The sequence below is a fragment of the Pteropus alecto genome, unplaced genomic scaffold (genome assembly GCF_000325575.1).
Source record: "Pteropus alecto unplaced genomic scaffold, ASM32557v1 scaffold38, whole genome shotgun sequence".
NCBI lineage: Eukaryota > Metazoa > Chordata > Mammalia > Chiroptera > Pteropodidae > Pteropus > Pteropus alecto.
The window spans coordinates 551,014-574,520 of record NW_006442512.1 but is presented as its reverse complement, the minus strand read 5'-3'; the positions used below and the strand labels follow the sequence as shown (position 1 = coordinate 574,520).

General features: G+C 35.2%; 1 protein-coding gene across 3 annotated transcripts in view; it reads right to left on the bottom strand.

Moving 5' to 3' along the window:
• HMG20A (high mobility group 20A) overlaps positions 1-23,507 on the bottom strand; it is a 77,631-nt gene that overhangs the window by 17,354 nt on the left and 36,770 nt on the right. For all 3 annotated transcript variants that reach the window (XM_006922591.3, XM_006922592.3, XM_025040365.1), the window contains exons 2-6: positions 13,218-13,310; positions 8,584-8,731; positions 6,687-6,899; positions 3,501-3,633; positions 2,512-2,543 (exon numbers count right to left, since the gene is read on the bottom strand). In XM_006922591.3, the coding sequence (XP_006922653.1) occupies positions 2,512-2,543; positions 3,501-3,633; positions 6,687-6,899; positions 8,584-8,731; positions 13,218-13,306 (615 nt within the window). In that variant the 5' untranslated portion in view covers positions 13,307-13,310. The remainder of the gene's footprint in view (positions 1-2,511; positions 2,544-3,500; positions 3,634-6,686; positions 6,900-8,583; positions 8,732-13,217; positions 13,311-23,507) is intronic.

Sequence of the window (23,507 nt, the reverse complement as noted above, 5' to 3'; positions counted from 1 at the left end):
TGGGGCCCAACTGTGGCTGCTTTTCACTCATACTGCTTGCTTGTTTTTCTGAACTCCTATTATACTAAGAGGTTATATGTAAGGAAATCACTATGTAACTATATTTAATAACTAATTAGTTTTTTATTGCAATTGGTTTGAAATTATCTAGTTTAGTAGAGATATTATTCTATAGAAAATAAAACTGATAAAGTGAGGGACTTTAATTGGGTCAATAACCTTACTGAGAGCTTTATCCTGATATAGGCATGTAACAGACAGATTTATAGAGCAGACTGTATACACATTTGAGAAACTACTCTGGCTCTTCACCTATTCCTTCCATTGTTTTTGTTTGGATTAACATGTGTCTAATCCTCAATCAGGGAAATCACATAGACTTATTCCTTTTCATAAATCACGGAAATTCCTATCACATTAAATAACGCGTTTTAATAAAAAGCTTCATTTTTCAAATCATCAATGGTTAACTCCTATAATTGACTAAATCTATTAAATCTTTTCTGACTACAACTATCAACTTTACTGAAGACCAAAATGCCAGGTATGGTTTGGCCAGCAAAATCCATAGTGATGAAGAGTCAGTGATTGACTAGAAAATGTGAGATCTAATATTTTAGATTGCTGTCCAAATTCTCTTTTGAAACCATTAAGGATGAAGAAGCTATAAAGAATGTATAATAGGAAAAAAAGAAGTACAGAAATTTCATGACATTGATGGTTGGGCATACAGAAGGGAGAAATAAGTAATTATACAAGTATTTGCAATATGGAAAGCTTGCCAACACTATTCAATTATGATTTAAAACATAAAGCATATATACATCTTCTCAAGCAAAAAAAAAAAAAAAAATCCATACTATTTCATCCTAGTTAGAGCACAGAGATGTCATATATAACTACATTTATACTGGATTTACATAAAAAATAAAATGCTAATATTTACCATGCTTTTCACTTTATAATTCATGAATGGTAATAAATATGTTTGACTAGTGAATCTAAATGTTTTCTCAATGTTCAAATTAGGTATGAGAACTACAACCTCAAGATAAATAAGTTATTATTTTAATGAAATAATTTCCTTGATTTAGTAAAAAAACAAATACATGTAAAAGAATACATCAGAAAATTCTTTCTGTATAAATCTCCAGTTATTTCAACAAATGGGTTTTGCATAAAAATAAATTTATGGAAAATCTCCATGCAAGGGTGTCATGCTAGCTTGTATGAAGCTGGGTACAAGATGGAAACTAGACCATGTATGTCTTCAAAGAGGTTATAATCCAAGAGTTTGAATAATAGAAGCACTTGAATAACCTCAACACCAAGCCAGATTAAGTGCCTAAGAGAAATATAGAGAGCTGTGAGGGTTAAAGGAAACTGGAGGAAACAGGACAAGCTTGAAGGAGAAAGTGAAATAGGGTTTGAAGGGTGACTAGAATTTTGAGAGGCAGAATGGGATGATGCAGAGGTGGAAAATACGGGCAAGAGAGTGAAAGTATACCCAGGAATAAAAGAGTATGAGCATAGGCATGAGGCAGAGAAGGACGGGGCACCTGAAGGACAGTGAGCAGTATAGGTTTTTAAGTACAGAAGATATATATGGGAAATATGAGAGCTAAGGTATTTGAAAAGGGAAATTAGGACTTAATTTCAGAAGATCCTGATTGCTGAGTTTGAATGTGGTAAGCAATGAGGAATCGCTGAGCATTTTAAGACATGGAATTACAACAAATTTTATTTTCTTACAACCATATATAGTCATGTGCCACATAATACTGTTTCAGTAAGCAATGGATCACATGTATGACAGAGGTGTGTAGTAGGCCTAGGTGTGTAGTAGGCTAAACCATCATGTTTGTGTAAACGTACTCTATGTTTGCACAATGATAAAATCACCTAACGACACATTTTTCAGGGCATATTCCTGTCATTAAGTGGAGTATGGCTACATTAACCATAGGCTACCTAAATATTTAAAGCTCTTATGTAGCAAAGCCAACACACATTGGAACACAGGCCCAAATCCTATTGATGAGGCTGAACCAAATAGAGGAGAAAAGGCCAGTGAACAAACATGAAAGGAGGCACAGGAACCAAGATATTGTCACTTGCGCTGTCGACATTGTAATTGAATAACCAAATGCTGGGCTCCCTAAAATTTACAACTGTTTTTTTAAGAGTCAGAGTAAGGTATTTGATGATGATAAACTATGGTCCAATAGCTTTCAGCTGATCCTAATTTCTGTCTCTCACTCCAAATTCTAGCCATCTTCAGCATTTAAAGCCAATAAAATTCTTGGACAAGAAAAGACTGGAGTCAAGGACAGAATCATGATATAAATGTCTATTATATGCTAAGAATCCTTGAGCTAAAGCAACTCACCCAATCGGAATTATGGGATAGTAAATACTCTGTCATTCATTAAAAACAGTATTTTAAATAACATTTTAATAATAATAATGAAAAAATATACATATATAGTATGTAGACAGAAAGCTAATTACCTCATGATCATGAGTGGCCTGTCTGGCTGCATCTAAATATATGGAAAAATAAGGAAACATTAAGTTGAAAAATAAAACACAACAATAACAAAACCCAAGCAAACAACTGTGCCAAACCACAAAAACTGTTGGCTATCACAACATATGATGTTTTCTCTCATGGCTTTATTAATCAGTCAGTCAGCAAAAGTTAAAGGGAACCCTGTATTTATAGGTTACACGATTAGACAGAAGAGAAACAGCAGACACAGTTTTATCATTGAGGAGAATAGGGTGGGAGGGTGGACAGGAAACATATGCCAAAAGCTGTTTGCACATTATAGTTTAGCAGGGAAGATGCCCAAGTGTGAAAAGATGCAATGGACAAGGAACAATAGATTAGTTGTGAGTGAGGTGTCTTTGCAGTGTTTCCTGAAGAAGGGGAACTTAAAGCAAGTCTTGTAAGGGTGAGAGAAACGATTTTAATGAAGAATAAAAGAATCATGAGGACCGAAATCTTGTCTATTTTGTTCAATGCTGCATCCTTAAAGCCTCAGTAAAAGCCTGATATGTAATAGGAGGTGCTCAATACATATCTTTAAATGCACACATATCTGAATGCATATATGAATGAAAAGGGTGATTACTGGAGGTTGGGAGAAATGGCACGTGAAAGGCTTAGAGGTTTTAGTTAAAGCAAGGCAGTTACGTGGTTTAGTAGACAGAGTTGTTTAGAGGCAGAGAAATGCCTAAACTGGGAATTCGAAAAAAAGCATAGACAACTAAAAGGAGTCTTGGAACATAAGCCAAATTGTTGATATTGGATATAGAAACCAGCTGGAATTTCTAAACGAGAGCAATGGGATTTTAATAAAATTCCAAGACAACGCATAGATGTAAACGTAGTATAATAGAGAAATGATAAGAACATATCTTCTATATCACTCTAATAGGAGCCTTTGAGACATTTGTCACACACAACAAACTACAAATACATTTGGTTCTGATACCTTGCCTATGAGATTTGCCTTTCTGACGGTCCTGGGTTTTCCTACTGAAAACCTTATAGGCCTCAGTTTTCTGATATTGCTCCAGTTCCTTCATGTAACGCTCTTTATCTCTGTCTGCTTCATCAAGGTAGCGCTAGAAAAGAAATGTGGAATTATTTTCAAGAAACAGATCTTATTTAGGTTAAATATCAATGAGCTATTTGAAAAAAACAGAGGACAATTAGAACACGAAAAGAAAAGTATATGAGGAATAAGCTTTAAGGGAGAATTTAAAAAAGCCATATGAATAGAATAAAGTATAATCCCCAAATTATAAAAGAAATAGGTGATACTGACTTTTTATATACTATTTATTACCTTTTCTGACTTAATAAAGACAAATTCTATTGAGATCATTCTCATAAAAAATTCACAAGAAGATGATTATAGTTATTTCTCTAATTCTATAGATAGAATTCCACATGGCTGTTAGAGTCCTCAAGATGGCTGAATACCACATAGATACACTTAGTCCTCCCACGGAAAAGGATAAAATAATACTTAGTTTCTCTAATTCCCAACCTATTCTGAGGGAATGAACTCATATATCAATTGGCCTTTTAAGAGCCTGAAGAATGGAGCACTAAAACCGGAAGACATAAAGAACATAAAAAAGAATGACCACATCCTATGGACCTAAAATATGAGATAGCTTATATCTATCTACATGCTTTGTGTTATTAATTATTTAAACAAGGTTCACTGATACACCAGCATAATTTTGTTTATTGCTTTGTCCCTTTAATTCATCAATTAGGTTTAAAAAATAAAGCATAAAAATACTGCTTCTAAATGAATACAAGTTAGTCAGAAATATATTAAAAGCCTTGTCTCACACAAGAACCAGATGTAGGGGAGACACAACTGGCCAGATGTGAGAGAATTTAAGTACTAAAATACTTAAGTACAATAATAAATTAAAAACCATTTGAGAGAAAAAACCCATATGCCCATACCTATAATAAATAAATAAGCAAATAAACACATAAATGGGGAGAGAGGAGGGCCCTTGCTTATATTAGAATGTTGAGGGCCAGCTGGTAAATGTGGAGGGAGTGCTAGAGCTAGAAAATCATCATTTTTCAATCATCATGGTAAAGATTAGATCAGGCAAAAGTCATCAATGAATGCTAAATCTAGGGGGGAATTTTGATATGAATAGACTATTATCATATCCTTAAAACATCTCTCCAAAGATTGCTTATTAATTATAAGGGAGAATAGAAAAAACTTTATTGAGTGAGCAAAATTAACATTACTAATGAGGAATAAAGGGACATTGCGATACCCTAAGAAGGACACAACACCACCTATGCAGTATCTTCATCAAGATGCATACCCTTAATATAATCACAAGGAAACATCAAATACAAAACGAGAAATGTTATGTTAAAAGTAAACAAAAAGGAGGAAGGGGGAGGGATTGTATTTTTTTTTAAATATCAATATCATTAAAGACATAGAAAGGTTGTGGAAATATTCCAAATTAAAGGAATCTAGAGATTTGACTACTACACACAAAACTTGACCTTAGACTGGAATCTAAACTGTGTGTGTGTGTGGGGGCGGGTGGGGGCAGAATTTACAGAATGATGTTAGGTCAACTGGAATACTGATGGTAGGTAGACAAAAGTATTGTGTTAATATAAAATTATAAAGTTAATAACTGTACTATGGTTATGTAAGAGAATATGTCTATTCTTAGGAAATACACTGAAATATTTAGGGCCATGATGTATGTAACATCCTCAAATGATTCTGAAAAAAATAGTGTGTGTGTATATAGTGAGAGAGTGAGAGGGTGAGAGAGAGTGAGTGCGAGAGAGAGCACATGCACTTGGACCTTTTCCAAATTAAAGCAGTTTTGTTAACCACAAAAACAAAATATATGAGCACATATGAGTATATGAGTATATGAAAATATGAGTATGAACACATATGCAAAGGGAGAAATGGGATAAAATGTGTTAACAAAAGATGAATCTGGGTAAAAAGTATTTGGGTGTTCTTTGTAAAATTCTATGTTTGTGACTTTTTGTACATTTGAAATTATATTCAAATAAACATTAAAAAAAAAATAAGCGTGCAAACCCTTGTCCTTTATACCTAACAGTGGTTATCCCTGGAGATAACTACTGTTACTTTTTTCTTTATACATTCTGTATTGTCTGAAAAAATTTTAAACAATGAGCATGCATTAATTTTGAAATAAAAAAAATTAAGAGTAACCTAGTATGTACAGCTCACTATCCCTTTATACATTAGAGCTAAAACAATGGATGACACACACTGCTTTCTATTAGCTTGCTACCACAAACACAGAGCTTCAAGTTGCAACTTAATCTGATCTCTCTGAAACTTTTTGAATTCAGTTACTTCCCAAAAGTATTTTTCAATTTGGTTTCAGTCTGTTTGGAATCCTTTTTAAAGAGTGTAAGTCATGAAAGAGTATAAGACATAAAAGAAACATAGATATCTTTCAGATGCTGAGAATGCTGGGAACTTTTAACTAAAAGACACTCCCACAACCATCACTCCATGTTAGTGCCATTTCAACCAGTTCATGGCTATCTTGTCCTTAATTTCTATCAAATCTGTAACGAATAGATTTGTTTCAGTCTGGCAATAGAGTTAGTTTCTGTTTTAGAAGAGAAAGAATTTAAGTAGTTCTTGCGTTATTTTCCATAATAGGTTAAATGTGCCAAAACTTTAGTTTAAAAATTTTATTAAAGCAGTAAAATCTTTCTTAAACAAAAATCTTATGTGAACAGAATTTTATCAAATGACCTCTTTTCATTTAACTCATGACTTTTATTTAACTCGGTGGAATGAATTAAGTTGACAGATTTCTTAATTTCTTAGTATGGAACCACTTAAAAAAATCTTATGTGACTTCTCAGCATATAAATCAAATAAGAGCAGTGCTGCTTTGGTTGAGGGCCCCTCCTGCTCACACCCCTGCAGCAGACCCTGAAAGAGTATAAAAACCACTGTGCTAAGGAAAAGTGCAATGAAGGATCCTGCTATTCTCGTCTCCTAGGCACTATGACAAAACAGAAGAATCAACTGTCCATCCTCTTTGCTTTTCTGGCAGATTATTTCTGAGATATAATCAAAACCAAGCAAAGGATCAGGAATAGAAACAACCTGTTTTTCCTCAGGAGGGAGTTTACTCCATTCATTGCCTAACATCCTTGTGATTTCTGGAAATGGGACTTCTGGTCTTTTTGCTCGAAGTTGTTCTCGACGCTCGTTCATGAACCGAACGTATCCTGTAAGGGGGGATTTGGGTGCATTGCTGTCTCGAAGAGGTTTCTTCCTCTTTCTTCCTTTGGACCAACCTCCTCGTTTACTTCTTTGCTACAAAATAAAAATCAAAACCAAATTACAATAACAAAAATGTCCCCAATAACAAAACAATAAATACTAACAAACAAAATGGGATCACAGTTGCATTTTCCTGTCATTAATGGGTATTCAAAGCTCTCCAAATCTTTCACAGGTACAAATAACTGCAATGCAGTTTTCAAGAGGGGACTCTAGATGGTTCACTTTTAGACCCTTTTAGGTACCAAACTACAAGCTGTTGCACTAAGTGGATATTTTAGTGCTAACTCCAAGAAATAAGAATAAAGGAGTGTCACAATCACTCAAGCTTTGGCCTTCATATGCACTTAACAAGTCCCGCCTCCCAACAGGGGAGTATTCTAAATGAGAAATACAGCACATACACAGCACTGTACCAGAGAAGCAAACATTGTCACAGTAGATCAGAACAAAATGTCATATGCATTGGGCAAATGAAGAAACAAGTTGAAGTACAGGAATTAAAAAATCATTCATGAAGGGTGCTTCTTATTGATACTACTCAAAGATCAGTTTATTTCCCATAGGAGATAGTACAGATTGTTAAATTAATATCTAAGTCTTAGAAAAATTTCAATAAGCATAACATATCCAAAATGAAGTCTAGTTTTTGGGTTGGTGATTTGTTCCTTAAGATGTTTATTTTATAAAGTCAGAGGTCTTTATATGTTATATAGTTAAATCCAAAAGTAAATCACCTCTAAAAAAGTTTAAATAAAGGACTGAGGTACCCTGACGTTTTACTACAAACCTTTTCCTTGTCCTTTTAAATGAGATACACATATTTTTGCTTCATAATTTTACAAATACATACAGCCTTCAGTTGATAATGTTTTATGAATATAAGAATTCTTATTTCATAAAAGAGAAATATAAGCAAAATAGGACCAAAAAAACACCTAAATATTAATTACAGTATTACACCCCTCCAAATATATATAAAATGGTGTAATAATTCACCATAGGGCAAATGGTATATTTGGCTTTTTTTTTTTTTTTTGTGAACCTAGTAATGTTAAAGTTACTAAGGATTTTAAGATGTTTGTGAAGCCTTAAGCATTCATCATAACCTTTAAGATTGCCAACACAGAAAAATCAGCTCTTTTAAAATAAGAAAAAGGCTAAAAATCAATGGTGGTACTCTTTTATGGCTAAAAACGAGTGCCTTAAAACATAGACAATGGAAATCAGTCATTTTTGAGAAACACTGAAAGTCCAACAAGAACAAGACTTCCCAGGCCCATACACAACTTCTGTGTTATTTAAAGATGTCCCCCATGGATGGTCGAATGATTTGGTAAGTAGCATGAATCCTTTGGGCACATAAAAACTCCATGCTACAGGACTTAGTGAGCAGTATGTGGCCTTGAACATGGGCATGTGGACTTCTCATTAATTACTTATTTAATTAAATAATTCATTTACTCATTCAACAAGCATTTGTTAAATATCTAATATTCTTCTGTAGGTATAAATCTCTTAGGCAGCGGAAAAAAAGTCTACCTGTCTTTATGTCATTAAAACCATTAATATGATTCCACATAAAGTAAGAAATATAAAGCAGAAAATTCTGCCGAATTTAAGAAAGCCAGATGATGGACACCTCGATCAACTCCCTTGCTGCCTGCTTCTTCAGAAGCTTCAGAAACCAGTAACAGGAAGAGACACTTCAGCGTACCTCATCTTCATGCCTCTGTTCATTGCCTTCTGCTGTGTTTGAAGACTCATTCTGAAGCAACTGACCTTGGGAGAGATCCTCCACAAATTCTGGATTGTTGGTGGATGACGTGGCTCCACTACTATATGGAACCTCTGGGTGGGTTAACCTGAAGAATAAAAAGCAGAAGTGTAAAAGTTCAGTATCAATAGCATCAAACACTCTTGCTTACCAAGTTCAAGACAAACTTCCCTGCCAGCAAAAGTACACGCCAGCCCTTGAATTAATTCCCCCACCTCATTCTGTATAAATGTAAACAATGTCTCCACAGCACTTTTTTATAGAGCATTTTAAAAAATGGTTTCAGTGCTTGACTGAATCAGATCAGTTCCATGAAGAAGTCTCCTACTAACAAAAATATTCTTTTCCCAAAATATTACCTCTTCCCTCAACATAGACTTCACATTAGTTCTGAGCATGCAATAGAATCTGACTTTTATATGCTACCTTTCCTGTATCTACAATGTAAAGGGAAAATACTATTTATAGAAAATGAGAATAGGAATGGGGATTGAAGAAGCTGTTTGTCCCCATCACAAAATAGAGAGTTCCTGAAGGGCATAAGAAACATCTCATTCCACAGGCTATTCTTTCTTGGATTATAGTGTCTACTGACAACTAGATTATTTAAAAACAATATTATCAAGTTCATTAAGTTCAAGTATAAATGTTAAAGAATCAGACAGATATATTTCTTTTCTGATCCCACCATTTGTTCCAGCTCAGTCAGCAGACCGGATCTCAACAAGGATACAGAAGATGGCTAGGTCTTAGACTGACTTACCCTATCACATGTGGATGAAGGAATGTAAGAAAAGGCAATATCATGTGCCATGTGTTTGAGGTTTTTCAGGGGAGAGGTGTGGGGGAAGTGGAGGAAGATACATAAGAAAGCAATATTTAGTTTTATTCTGGAAGAATGTATACTTCATAGGGTTATAGACACATAATTATAATGTAACATAAGTACTGAAATATAAGTTTGTAAAATGTGCCATAAAAACACAGTAGAGGGTATGATAAATTTTATATGTGTGGATAGGATGTTAAGAGATTTTACAGAGGCGGTCTTGAAAGATGGATAGGCATTCACCAGGTAAAAAACATCATTACAATCAGAAAGAACATAACAAGAGAAAATGAACCCCATCAGGAGGCTATTGCAATAAACGAAGTGAGAGACAAGGGCAGACAGGATGGAGAATAGGGGAGAGAAAGCTAAGAGATACTTAAGAGGTAGAATGGAGAGAACTTAATGACTGAATATAGTGAGAGGAAAAGAAGAGTCAAAGGTATTCTGAAGTTTCCTGATTGTATGATTATATACTATGAAGCAAGGAAACAACTGGAATGAGTGTGTGTGTGTGTATGTGTGTAAAAGAATAAAATGGTATGTCTGAAACACTTGAGACATAATAAAGTGGAACTGTTCCACAGACAACTGGAAACATACCCTGAGAGAACAGCAGTGAAGAAAAGGCATGAGACAGATTTGAGGCATCAGCCCACGGAAATAACGGGAAGTGCTAGACATTCTCCAGAAAGATAGTGAGAAAAGTCAGGACAGAACTCTGTTGGAACAATATCATTTTAGGAACAAGTGTTAGAAGAGCTAGGAATAGATGAGAGAGGACATTAAGAGATTTAGGGTTTTAAGAAGTGGGAATTAACTAAGTAAAAAGCTGCAGATGCCAAATAAGACAGGTGAAAAAAATATCTGCTAAATTTGAAGACCTAAAGTTTGCTGGCGATTTTAGGGAGTACAGTTTTAGTGGAATGGAAATAAAAACCAGATTACAGAGGACTGAGAAATGAATAAAAGCAGATGTAGATTGTCCTGAAAATTAAAGTATACTTTTCCAAAACTTTCTAGAAAACATATTAGATGATCGTAAACAATAGGTTCCGACATTTTTGAGGGTCTTTGAAAAAGGTAAGAGAATCTATGAGCTCAATGCCAATCATGTTCTCTGAAAAGAGGAGCTAACAGAAATCCAGTTTGATCTCAGCAGCTTTGTTTTTCCAATGTTTCAATCATTTTGGCTGTCTTAGGCAACTTGTTCTTTCACTGTCAGTCTCATTTCAATGTGCTACCAATTTTTAAGTTACTAACTCTTGTACATTCTTATTTCAGTAATATATGAGAAGTAGGTTTGGGAAAAGAGTACCAATCCTATGATTCTCTGACTGAAATAGACAGGAATCAGAAAGGAGTGGTCAAAGGCATTAAATATCTTTGAGATGACATAAAAAGGTTCTTTTGTTCCTGTGAATGAACTGTCTGTACTCTTAGCTAAAGCCAACAACCCTACCATTTGTGCCCTGGCTTTCATACCTGCTAGCCTACTAAAACACAGGTTTTTGGCAATTCTGCCCTTTCTGGCATCACCAATTTTGCCTTCTCTACTGGATTAGCCTAATCAGCATGCAAATGTGGCATTATTACTCTTAAAACAACACAAATGAAAACAAAAAACACTTTCTTGATCCCACTTAATTTTTTTCCTTTCTTTTATAGAACTGTTTATACTAATTGACTTCATTTGTTTATACTGGTAAGAATTAACTTATTGTCTTCATTTTTTCTCCTTTCATTCTCTCTTAAACCTAACCCAAAGGAAATATGTGCTTACAACTTGTCAAAGTCCAGTGTAATTTCTTAGTCCTCATCTTACCTGATCTTCCAGGTAAGGTTTTGACCCAGTTTATGTCTTTTCCTTCCTTTTCACTTGGTTTCCAAGACCCCACACTCCCCTGGTTTTTCTGCTACCCTTTTAACTATTCCCTTTAGTTTTCTTTGCTGACTGTTCCTCTTCTGCCAGACTTCTAAATGATGGAGCATCCCAGAGCTTAGGAATTAGAGCTTTTCTCTTTTCTTTTTTTTAATTTACAGTGTTCATTTCTCTGAGGATCTTGTCCAGTTTTATGGCTTTATGTATACTGATGACTCCCAAGTTTCTAGTGTAGACCTCCTCTAACTCCAGAACCTGGTATCAATCTGCCTGTTTGACATCTCTGTGTGGATATCTAACAAGCATCTCAAGTTTCAAATCTACAAAACCAAGCTCCTAAAATCCCCTCCCCTACCTGCTTTGTTTTAAACATCTAAGTTAATGGTAATTCCATCCCTTCGGTCTCTTAGGCCAAAACTTTGGAGTGGCTTTTTTCTCCCTTCTTACATCTTGTCCCGTCTTTTGGGCAAATCTAGTTTGGTTTACCTTCAAAATATATCTAGAATTCTATATGTCTCACCACCCCCAGTGGCACTATCTTTGAAACCCAATCCAGTGAGGTTTTTACCCCTAAGACTCCACTTAAAGTACTCTTGTCAAAGTCGCTAGTGATGTTTTTTAAGTCATCATCTCTCACCTTAATTATTTCAGGAGCCTAACTGGCCTCCTTGCTTCAGCCCCTGCTCCCTTCACTCTATTTTCTCAATATAATGGTCACGGGGATCCTATTAAAAAATAAGTCAAATCATATCATTTGGCTCAAAAGCTTCCAATGCTTTCCTTTCTCAGAGTAACAGTTCAAGTGCTTACTCTGATCTCTTAGATCCTGCCAGATCTAGTCCCTTGTTGTTTCCTTTTTTAATCTATAGTTCTTATCAACATAGTATTTTACTTATTTAACCTGTTTTTTTTTCTGATTTCCCTGGTAGAATTTGAGCTCTACAGGGGCTGGGAGTTCTGTCTGTTTTAGTTGCTTAATATCTAGTGCCTAGAACAGTGTCTGGCACATAGCAGACACTCAGAAAATTTTTACTGAATGAACTGGATTTAGTAATGGCAAACTTCTGAAAGGTCTTGGAGAACAGTTTCATCTGAAGAGTAAGGGAAGAGGCAGATATTAATGAGGTAGGAAACAAAAGTGAAGGAAGGAAAACAGAATTACAAAGTAGAGTCTATTTTTAAAGAGCTCTAAATAATATTAAAATAACACATCTTAAGAATTAGCTAGCACTTCAATCTATAGTGAACACATTTCTTCTTTGGCAAATAATTTCTAAACAGAAAAGATAAAAATTCAAGCATAACAGATTTTTAAGGGAAGGATTATTGCTATTAGCCCTTTTTTATATGCCTTTACTATCTTTGCTTATCTGTCCAAATATAGTAAAGAAGGAACACAAGGGGAAAAAAGTAAAAGAACAGAAGTCAGCTAGAGCTCCTAGGCATCTTGAATAAAGAATCGTATTAAAAATTCTGATCTTAAAAAAAAAAAAATCAGACCTTTAGAAAAAAAATTATTTTAATATCTGTGGCAATTCAAACAAAATGAACTTGATTTTCAGAGCTAACCCTGTGGCAGGTATTTCTTTAATAGTGACCATGTACTTATTTTAACTGGGAGTCATTGATGTTTGCTAGACCCCACATATTGCTGTTCCAGTTCACAGGAGACAGAGCGCTTCAAGTGACAGCTGAATGCTGATTACAAAGCACCTTACAATGGCTCTCACTCTCTTTGCAAAGCGTAACAACTATATCTTCTATTCTTATGATATAAAACTGCCTTTTTAGCATGTCGTAATTTGTCAGAAACTTTGTTTTGAAGCCTAGGACGAGGCCCAGTGTCCCAAAGTAGCTGCTTACCCAGTGGTAGCCAGATCATTACTCTCCTTGGATCCATCTTCATCTGCAAAAAGGGTAGGCAGGGTGGAACTAGTCATCAAGGTTTCCATCTCCCTAAAAAGAAGAGAGAATTAAAAAATAATGGCTTAATTACTTCCAGTTCAAGTTCTACTAATTTAACAGCCAGTCTTTCTTAACTTTATTGTATCAGCAGCAGAAGAGAAACTGACCTGAATATTAGTTTTTGTGACTTGGACACATCAATTTAAACTCTATGGTTAAAGAATGGGCTTTCAACCTTGGTCTTAATCAATGACCGGACTAAAAAGTTAGATTTTTAACAACTCACAGTTTGGAAAATTCCTTTTTTTGTTTTTTCAGAATATCTTCAAAAGTATACTTCATTTCCTGAGAAATTAAGCAGAGTAACTCAGAAGCATTGCAACCCAGAGCAAGTTATTCAATCTCCTTAAGATGCAATCTCACTATCTTAGACAAAATTGCTGACTTAACCCAGAGGGTTATTGTGAAAAATTAAACTGGAAGTGCTTCATAAACAGAGGAAGGCTAAGGTTTACGTGCTCTGAGTATTATTATATAAAGAAAGGTATTGTTATTACAGCATTACCAGTTCTCAGTCCCAGATGAATCCTCAGATTCAATGGTGACAAACTGAGCCCTCCAAAAGGAAATAGTGCAAAGGAAGCAGAGGATGGAAGGCATACTGATGTGGTTCATAGTTAAAGAAACAACACTTCCAGGTCAGAAACATGCTCCACATCACTATGATGACCAACAGCAGAAATAGGAGGCATCTGGGTACAGAGAGCAACTAAGCTTAATAGAAGAAAACAAATCACAAGAACTCAAGGTTATCAGCATGAAAGGATAAAAGGATAAAGTGACAGAGAGAGTAATTTCATTTAGCTTATCACTACAAAGCAAAGTTTTTTCCTTTCCAAGGTTTACCACCAAGGGCTTTACTCCATATAGCTAAAAGTAGCAGCCTTCCGCTCATCATGAAAGTGATATTCAACCAAAACATTCAAAAGTGACCCCAAACATCAGCCACTTAAGTGGAAGTGCAAACTACTCAAGAAAGAATGCCTCAATCAACCGAGAGAGTTGAGAAACAAATTATGAGAATTCATGTAGGAGCTCTCTGAGCAGTTATTTCAGGTGCTGCTGCTAGAGACCTAGTGAACCAGCAATTAAAAGGAAAACCTAGTAGCCCAAGCAGAGCTATGGTTTATCCTACTGAAGTGGAAATAACAAAGAAAATGCAGATGACACTGACATCATATTCTAAATTTTCAATAGAATAATTTACTTCCGAACCGATGATTTATTTCTTTTTACTTTTCTTATTTTCACTTCTAAATTTGTTATTTAGCAGACCAAGTTCCATAAATAGCTTAATGTAAAAAAAAAAAAAAAATGCATCTCTGTTTATCTACTACCCATTATAGGGGATAAAGCATGGGAGGAATAGAGAGAAACTTCTACTCAACCACAATATGGAGTTTATTGCATGTGCTGGGATGTTTGCTAACCCCTTCCAACTCCTTCAGGTCAGGGGGTTTAACAGGGGGCTCTAACAAATCCTGCAAAATTCCATTCTAGATGTTTTCTAGAATAATCCTGACACAAATTTTAATTCACATTATATACAGATCAGATTAAAGCCTGGGCTTTAAAGGCTGCTAATATCACCTTAAACCAACATTCATCTTACTAAAAGAAAATGGAACAATTAGATGGCATACAGTCGAACTGTGTATCGTGAACAAACATTCAAATAGCCAGGTATATACCCTCCAACCCTTAAAAGGACTCGTTTATTTGGCTTCTTTCTAAAAGTCTCCCTAGAAATAAATAGCCTTTCAAGAATCTCAAGATTCAGCATTTGAAGCTTCTGGTGTCCCTCCCACACCTCAAAAGAAGATATGTTATTTGGCAGGGGACGAACAGTGTTATTTCATTCACTATGCCAACACGCCCTTCTCTGAATGTCTCCCAGATATCTAGTCATTTCTGAAATATGGGGAGGCAGCTGGACAACACAACTTTAATAACATCTGAACAGACCATATAAACAAAGAAAGCTCAGAGAACACACATTTTTTGCTTTTTTTCCCTCTTAAGCTTGTTTTACTTAATCTATGTAGCTTCGGATATACCTCCTTTAGTGTTACTGAATAGTTAGGTCCCTAAAAAATGAGTAATAAAGTGGGTGGAAGGTTAAGTGGTCAAGATTAACAAAAGAAGGAAATGAGGAAATGGTCCACTGAAACCCAAAGGCCTCTAAACTAATCCAGTAAGTTGGAAAATAAAATGATTCCCAAGAATAAGGCTGGGATCCTACAAGAATCTGCTTTCATGCAGACCAAGAAGGGGTGATTCAAACTCAATCACAGCTACCAAGTCACTGATTGCCAAAAGCCCCTCAGTGTAGCATCTATGCCTGACAATGTCCTAGTAGTACACAGGTCACACTGAACTTTGAAATTCTATGCAAAGCACTTAAGAAATGTAATGAATACTGCTCTGGAAGGGGAAATAAGAGCAATATGTACAAAGGCAAGGCAATATACACGTTTGGTTCTCCACTGCTGTTTACATAAATAGGTATACCATGCAGATGTTTCCTTGCAGAAGGAACTAATCCAGTGAAAGCTTCTACTGGGAGGGCTGAAAAACTGCTATTACCTTGGGGCTTACACTTTGAACTGGGGTCTAGTAGCTTTGGAAACCCAGAAATTCCCTTTAACACTAACCACTCAGTGAAAACAAACAAACAAACAAAAAAACGGATGCATAAAACAGTGCCAATTTAAGACTTTTAACGACGATTATAAAAACTGTAATGAGAATTATATTAAGCACATAAGATATTTATTGGCCAATCAACACGGTCTATCCCTGTAGTAATATGCGGAGCCAAATCATAATCAGAACATTGCTTTGGTCAATAAAGGACCAGAACAAAGGAAATTAGGTGGAGCTTAAGAAATGTTCCTCAACTAAGACTGTCCTAGTGACCTTTCCTGACAAAAGAAATTATCTCAACATGAGATTATGTTATTCCCAATGTGTTGGACAATGCAGGAAGCATAATTGTATTTCTGTTTTCTGGGGTTGGAGCTTTCCAAGTATCTTTTCTTTACTTTACATATATTAATCTTTCTTCATTAAGTCCTCTTCCTTGGAGATATTCCTTCCCCAACAATATACCTCAGAGGTGAGAGGTGGGATTCTACCCTCATTTCCCATACTACAACCATTATGCGAAACTCCCCATTTCTTTAAAAATTGTGTCACTTGGCTATACCAACCTCAAATTCAAAAATCTTTGACTACTATTTCCTATTATTTCAGCTCAATTACTTCTACCACAACTGATAACTTTAACTACGCAAACCTCTATTCATTGACCATTGATTTTCTCTTCTCTGTCCAGCTTAGATTCTATGACTACATTTCAAATATTCTTTTGCCAACACTTTCAATTCCTTTGCCTTGCTATCTTTCTATACTCCAGATACAGATCAACTCTGAGTTTTAACTCAAGATAGTGCTGGAGAAAAATCACACACAAAAAGAGCACTACTATAAATTTATGCTATCCAACCATAATCTCAGTAGTTATTCTATATGTTCTTAGGATATTTCCCAACTGCTACATCAGCTCTATCAAACTTTTCCAACCAACTGAAACCTAACTTGCCCAGACTCTCCTGCTTATTAGCCTCAATGCTTCACATTCCCTGGACTCACATCAAAAACCATCCTAAATTACTTAATTTTTAGACATAATTCACATACTATAGAATTCAGTGGTTTTCATATATTTACAAGGTTTTATGACCAAGACCATAATAGATTTTAGAACATTTTTATCACTCCAAAAAGAAACTCAGTATCCCTTAGCAGTCACTTCCCATTCACCCCTATCCCTAGACCCAGGTAACCAATAATCTACTTTCTGTGTTTATGTTATAGTTATTCTGGACATTTCATATAAATGAAATCATATACTATGTGGCTTTTTGTGTCTGGCTTCTTTCACTTAGCATAAAGTTTTCAAGGTTCCCCACATTGTATGGCTATACCATATTTTATTTATCCATTCATCAGCTGATAAACTTGGGTTGTTTAACATTTTTGGGCTAATTTGTGAATAATGCTGCTTATAAATATTTGTGTACACATTTTTGTGTGTAGATGTTTTCAATTCTCTTGGGCATATACCTGGGAGTGGAATTGCTGGGTCATATGGTACTCATGCGTAACACTTTTAGGAACTGCCAAACTGTTTTCCAAACCACCTGCACCATTTTACATCCCCACTAACAATATATGAGCGAGTTCTGAATTCTCCATATCCTTACTACACTTTTCAGGAGTGCTAAGGAAATATCAACTCCAGCTCCCTCTAGCCACCCTGTTCAACCCAAAGAGGGGAAAAACCCTAAGAAGCACTCTTGAAGTTCACAGTCCATGGGGATAGGCTCACCAAAAGACTGAGACCTAATCATAAAACTACAGAATGCTTTTCCTTCCCCTACATCTTACCATTACATTACTAAAGACTTAGGTACCACAGTTCCTTTCACTCAGTACATTATGTCAACTTTTCAACAAAAAGTAACACTGTATACTAAAAGACAAAAACAGTTTGAAGAGACTGAACAAGCATGAGAACCACAGTAAGATATGGCATGAACATTAAAATGATAAACCAGAATTTTTAAAAATTGTGATTAACATGTTAAGAGCTTTAATGAAAAAAAAATAGACAACATGCAGGAACAAATGGATAATGTAAGCAGAGAGATGGAAATTCTAAGAATGAATAAAAAAGAAAAGCTGGAAATCAAAAACACAAATGAAGAATGCTTTTGATGCGCTCATTAGTAGACTGAATGAACACACCTGAGGAAAGACTCTCTGAGCTTGAGAATATAACCAAAGAAATCTCTAAAAGTGAAAATCAAAGAAAAAAAAAAGACTGAAAAAGAAAACGAACATATTATCCAAATACTGTGGGATATCTACAAAGAATGTAACTAATTTACATGTAATGAGAATATCAATTGAAGAAAGAGCAGAAGCAATATCTGCAGCAACAATGACTGAGCATATCTCCATTTTAATGTCAGACAGCAAACCACAGATCCAAGAAGCTCAGAGAACACCAAACAGGAATAATGTAAAAAAACAAAACAAAACATAAAAACTTATCCCCTCAAAAAAAAATCAAACTAAAGAATATTATATTCAAACTGAAGAAAATCAAAACAAACCTTGAAAGAAGCCAGACCAAGAAACTACCTAACTTACAGAGAAGAAAGATAATTTATCTGCCCTCTCTTCAGAAACTATGCAAACAAGAGAGTGGAGTGAAATATTTAAAGTATTGAGAGAAAAAACCCCAACAACCTAAATTTCTATACCTCGTGAAATTATCTTACAAAAGTGAGGAGAAATAAAAGATTTTTCTCAAAGAAAAATCAAGGGAATTTGTTTTCAGTAGACCTGCCTTGCAAAGTGTGTTAAATAAGTTCTTCAGATATAAATCAGTAGTTGATAGATGGTCATGGGGATAGGGAGCACGGCATAGGGAATGCAGTTAACACTAATATAATGTCTAGGTGGAGGGCCAGGGGAGGGAGGGAGCAGTTGGGGGAATCATTTTATGAACTACATAAATGTACTGTATACTTGAAACTAATTTAAATAAAAAGAAAAATTATATAGGTCAGAAAATTGGATTTACATAAAGAGCATTATAGCATGAATAAGTAAAGGTAAAATAAAAACTTCTTTTTCTTATAATTGATCTAACAGACAACAATTTGTTCAAAGTAATAATAGCAACAATTCAATATATGTATGCTTATACACACCTGTGCTTAGTGTAAGTGAAATGAATGTCAGCAGTGATATAATGGATGACAGAGAGAAATTAGAATATTTTGCTATTATACAGTATTAACTCATTAAGTGGTACAGCGTTTTATAAAAGTGGATGTGAATTAGTAGTAAATGTATACTGTAAACTCTCGGGCAACCAACCACTAACAAAAATAGAAAAATAAATATAATTACTATGTTAAGAAAGGAGAGAAAATGGAATCACACTCAGTTAAAACCAAAAAGACAGAAAAAGTGTGGAAAACAAAAATAGAAACAAAAGAACAATGGCAACAAATAGAAAATAGTAACAAATATGGTAGCTATTAATCCAAGTATATCAATAATCCTCTTAAACATCAATGGTCTAAATACACCAATTAAAAGACAAAGATGGTCAGAGTAGATCAAAAAAGTTTCAACCATGTGTTGTCTATAAGAAACCACTTTAAATATAAAGACATATAAAGATTAAAAGTGAAAGAATGGATGGAGAATGATATAACACTAATCAAAAGAAGAGTAGCTATATTAATTTCAGACAGAGCAGACTTCAGAGCAAGGAAAGTTATTAGGGATAAAGAAGGGTATTGCATAATGTTAGACATACATATTTTGGATTATCATGTCTTGGAGTATTAACCCCTCCAAGACATGATAATCCAAAATATGTATGTCTAACAACAAGTGTCAAAATATGCGAGGCAAAAACATAGAAGTGCAAGGAGAAGTAGATAAACCCACTATTATGACTGGAGACTTTAACACTTCTCTGTCAGAAATGGACAGATCCAGAACAGACAATTAGCAAGCACATAGTTGAACTCAATAGCCCTATCAATCAACTGGATGTAACTGACATCTGTAGGACTATTTAACCCAACAACCCCAGATTACACATTCTTCTCAAGCTCACCTGGAACATTCACCAAGGCAGACCAAATTCTGGGCCATAAAACATACCTTAACAAATTCAAAAAAGAAAAAAAAAAAAAAGAAAGCATACAATGTCTGCTTTCAGACCACAATAAAATTGAACTAGAAATAGGTAACAGAGAAAGGCTGGAAAATCCTAAAATACTTAGAGATTAAATGACACACTTTTAAATAACATATGAGTCAAAGAAGAAAGCAAGAAAAATTGAAAAATATCTTGAATTAAAATAAAATGAAAATACAACTTATGAAAATTTGTGGGGTATAGCAAAAGCAGTACTTAGAAATAAATTTACTGAATAAATATATTAGAAACAACAAAAATCTAAAATCAATATTTTAAGCTTCCACTTTAGGAAACTAGAAAAAGTAAATTAAATCCAAAGTAAGCAGAAGATAACAACTAGAGCAGAAATCCATGGAATTGAAAACAGGAAATCAAAAGAGAAAATCAACAAAAGAAAATGCTGTTCTTTCAATAAATCAATAAAATCAATAAACCTTTACTCAGCCTAAGCATAAAAAAGATACAAATCACTAATATCAGATATGAAAGAGGAGCTATCACTACAGATCTCATGGACACTAAAAGGATAATAAAGGAATGTTATAAACAACTCTATGCCCACAAATTTAATAACCACAATGAAATGGACCAATTCTTTGAAAGATACAATCCACCAAATCTCACACAAGAAACAATTTTAATAACCTTCCCCAAACAGAAAGCACCAGGCCCAGATGGGTTTGTTGGTGAATTCTACTAAGTGTTTAAGGAAGAAATTATACTAAACCTTTACAATCTCTTTCAGAGAAGAGAAGCAGAGAGAATACTTCCCAATTCATTTCATGAAGCCAGCATTACCCTAATATCAAAGTAAGATGAAGACATCACACACGCACACACACGAGACCCCCACTACAGACAAATATCTCTCATGAACGTAGAAGCAAAAATCCTCAACAAAAATATTAGCAAATCAAATAACAATGTATAAAAAGAATGATACACTATGGCCAAGTTAGATTTATCCCAGGTATGCGCGGCTGGTTCAACATTCAAAAATTAACTAATGGAATCCATCATATCGACAGGATAAAGAAGAATTACACAATCATATCAATAAATGCAGAAAAAGCATTTAACAAAATCCAACATCCATACATGATAAGAACTCTCAGCAAATTTGGAATTGATGAGAACTTCTTCAGCATGATAAAGAACATGAACAAAAAACCTATAGCTAGTAACATAGTTCATGGTGAGAAACTCAAAGATTCTCTAAGATCAGGAACAAGGTGAGAATGCCCCTCTTACCACTGCTTTTCAACACTGTAGCTGAAGTCCTAGCTAATGCAATAATTCAAGAAAAGTAAATAAAAGGTATACAGATTGAGAAAGGAAAAATAAAACTCTCTTTGTTCACAGATAGGATTTTCGAAGGTAGAAAATCTGAAAGAACTGACCAAAAAAACTCATGGAACTAAGTGAGTATAGCAAGGTTGCAGGATACAAGGTTAATATAAAAATCAGTTGCTTTCCTATATATCATCAATGAACAAGTGAGAATTTGAAATTAAAAACACATTACTGGGGAGTTTGGAGAAACATAGCGGAGTGAGAGACATCCCTAGCTCTCTCTGTCTCTCCTTGAAGCAACAACAAGCTGAACACCTAAAACTCAATAAAAAACACCAAAACTGCACACCAGCATGTCTGAGTGTGGGATGTGTGCATAAGAGCTACCACAGGTCATAACCCTGGGTGTCAGGCAATGAACTGGGAGAAATAAAGAAGGTGCCTCTCCCAGCTACTGGAGCTACCTGTAGGAGGAGGGGGAGGGGAGAAGTAGTGGCAAGTTCCCTGAATGGCCCTGCCTGAGAAAGCTGTGAGCTCCCCACAGCCAGCCAGCGGCAAGGCCCAGTCATCAGGGCAGAGGGCAGAGAAGTGGGATGGCAGAAAAACAATAGTTGATTTTTACTGGCCAGAGTTGCAAAACTGAGGTTGAGCTGCAGCCCCTAACCGTCAACCCAGAGAGCCCCTCACCCATATCCCGGAGACCCAACACCGTGGAGTCCCAAGGGAATTTGAGCAAACGCTACTGAAACTGTCGCTAACACTGACAGGGACTTAGACTAAGAGTAGCAAGTGAGATTAAACATCTATAAGAAAAAAAGGTATTAGTAAGGCTTTAGACACAGCAGGGATGCAAGAGGCTTAGACACCACCTACTGGAAACCAAAAGAAAAATGGCTTCTTTGCAACAGGCTAAAGAGAGACATTTATATAATAAATCATCATTCTGGAAAAAAACCAGAATATACTTCCATTAATGCCAAGGTGGAGAAATAGTACATTAAACACCAGGAACAACCAAGGTGACAAGGCAGCTTAGAAAGAAAGAGAAAAATCTCTGAAAAATAAGCTTACAGACATAGAATTACACAATTAAATGACAGAGAATTCAGGATGGTACTTCTGAAAGAGCTCAGTGAGTTCTGAAAGGATAAGAAATTTGCTATAGCAAGAGAGTAATGAATGTTCAGCATACATAGGGACAAAATGAAACAACAATGAAAAGGGGAGGAATCAAAGATCCAAATTCACAAAGGGCAATGGAGATAAGGCACGTGCAGAAGAAAATGGACACCTGTGTGTGTGTGTACATACATATATATACATACATACATACATCCTTTACATATTCGTAATGGTAACCACATGCCAAAGATTCAGAACTGAAGTATATAACATAATACAAGAAGAACCAGAGAGAAAACCCACAAAACCCAACCAAAATAAAGAAAACAGAAACACATAAAAAGGAAGCAATGGAAACATCGAGCTACCAGAAAGCAAAAGATAAAATGGCTATAAGAAGACCTCATATTTTAAAAATCACCATAAATGTAAATGGACTGAACTCACCAATAAAAGAGCACAGAGTTGCAGAATGGATCAAAAAAACAAAACCCAACCATATGCTGCCTCCAGGAGACACATCTCAGTTCCAAAGACAAATATACACTCAAAGTGAAAGGGTGGAAAATGGTATTTCAAGCAAATGGCATTCAGAGAAAAGTGGGACTAGTGGTACTAATATTGGATGATATACTTCAAAATCAAAAAGATAAAGAAAGATACTGAGGGACACTTCAAAATGATAAAGGGAATCATGCACCAAGAAGGCATAACACTTATTAATATCTATGCTCCCAGTCAGGGAGTCCCGAAATATATAAAGCAATTACTAAGAGAAGTAAAGGGAGAAACAGACCAAAACACTATGGTAGTAGGGACCTAAATACCCCACTGTCAGTATGGACAGATCATCCAAACAGAAAATCAATAAGGAAATAACATCCTTAAATGACACATTAGACCAACTGGACATAATTGACATATACAGAGCCTTCCATCCCAAAACAGCTGCTTATACATTCTTCTCTAGTGCACAT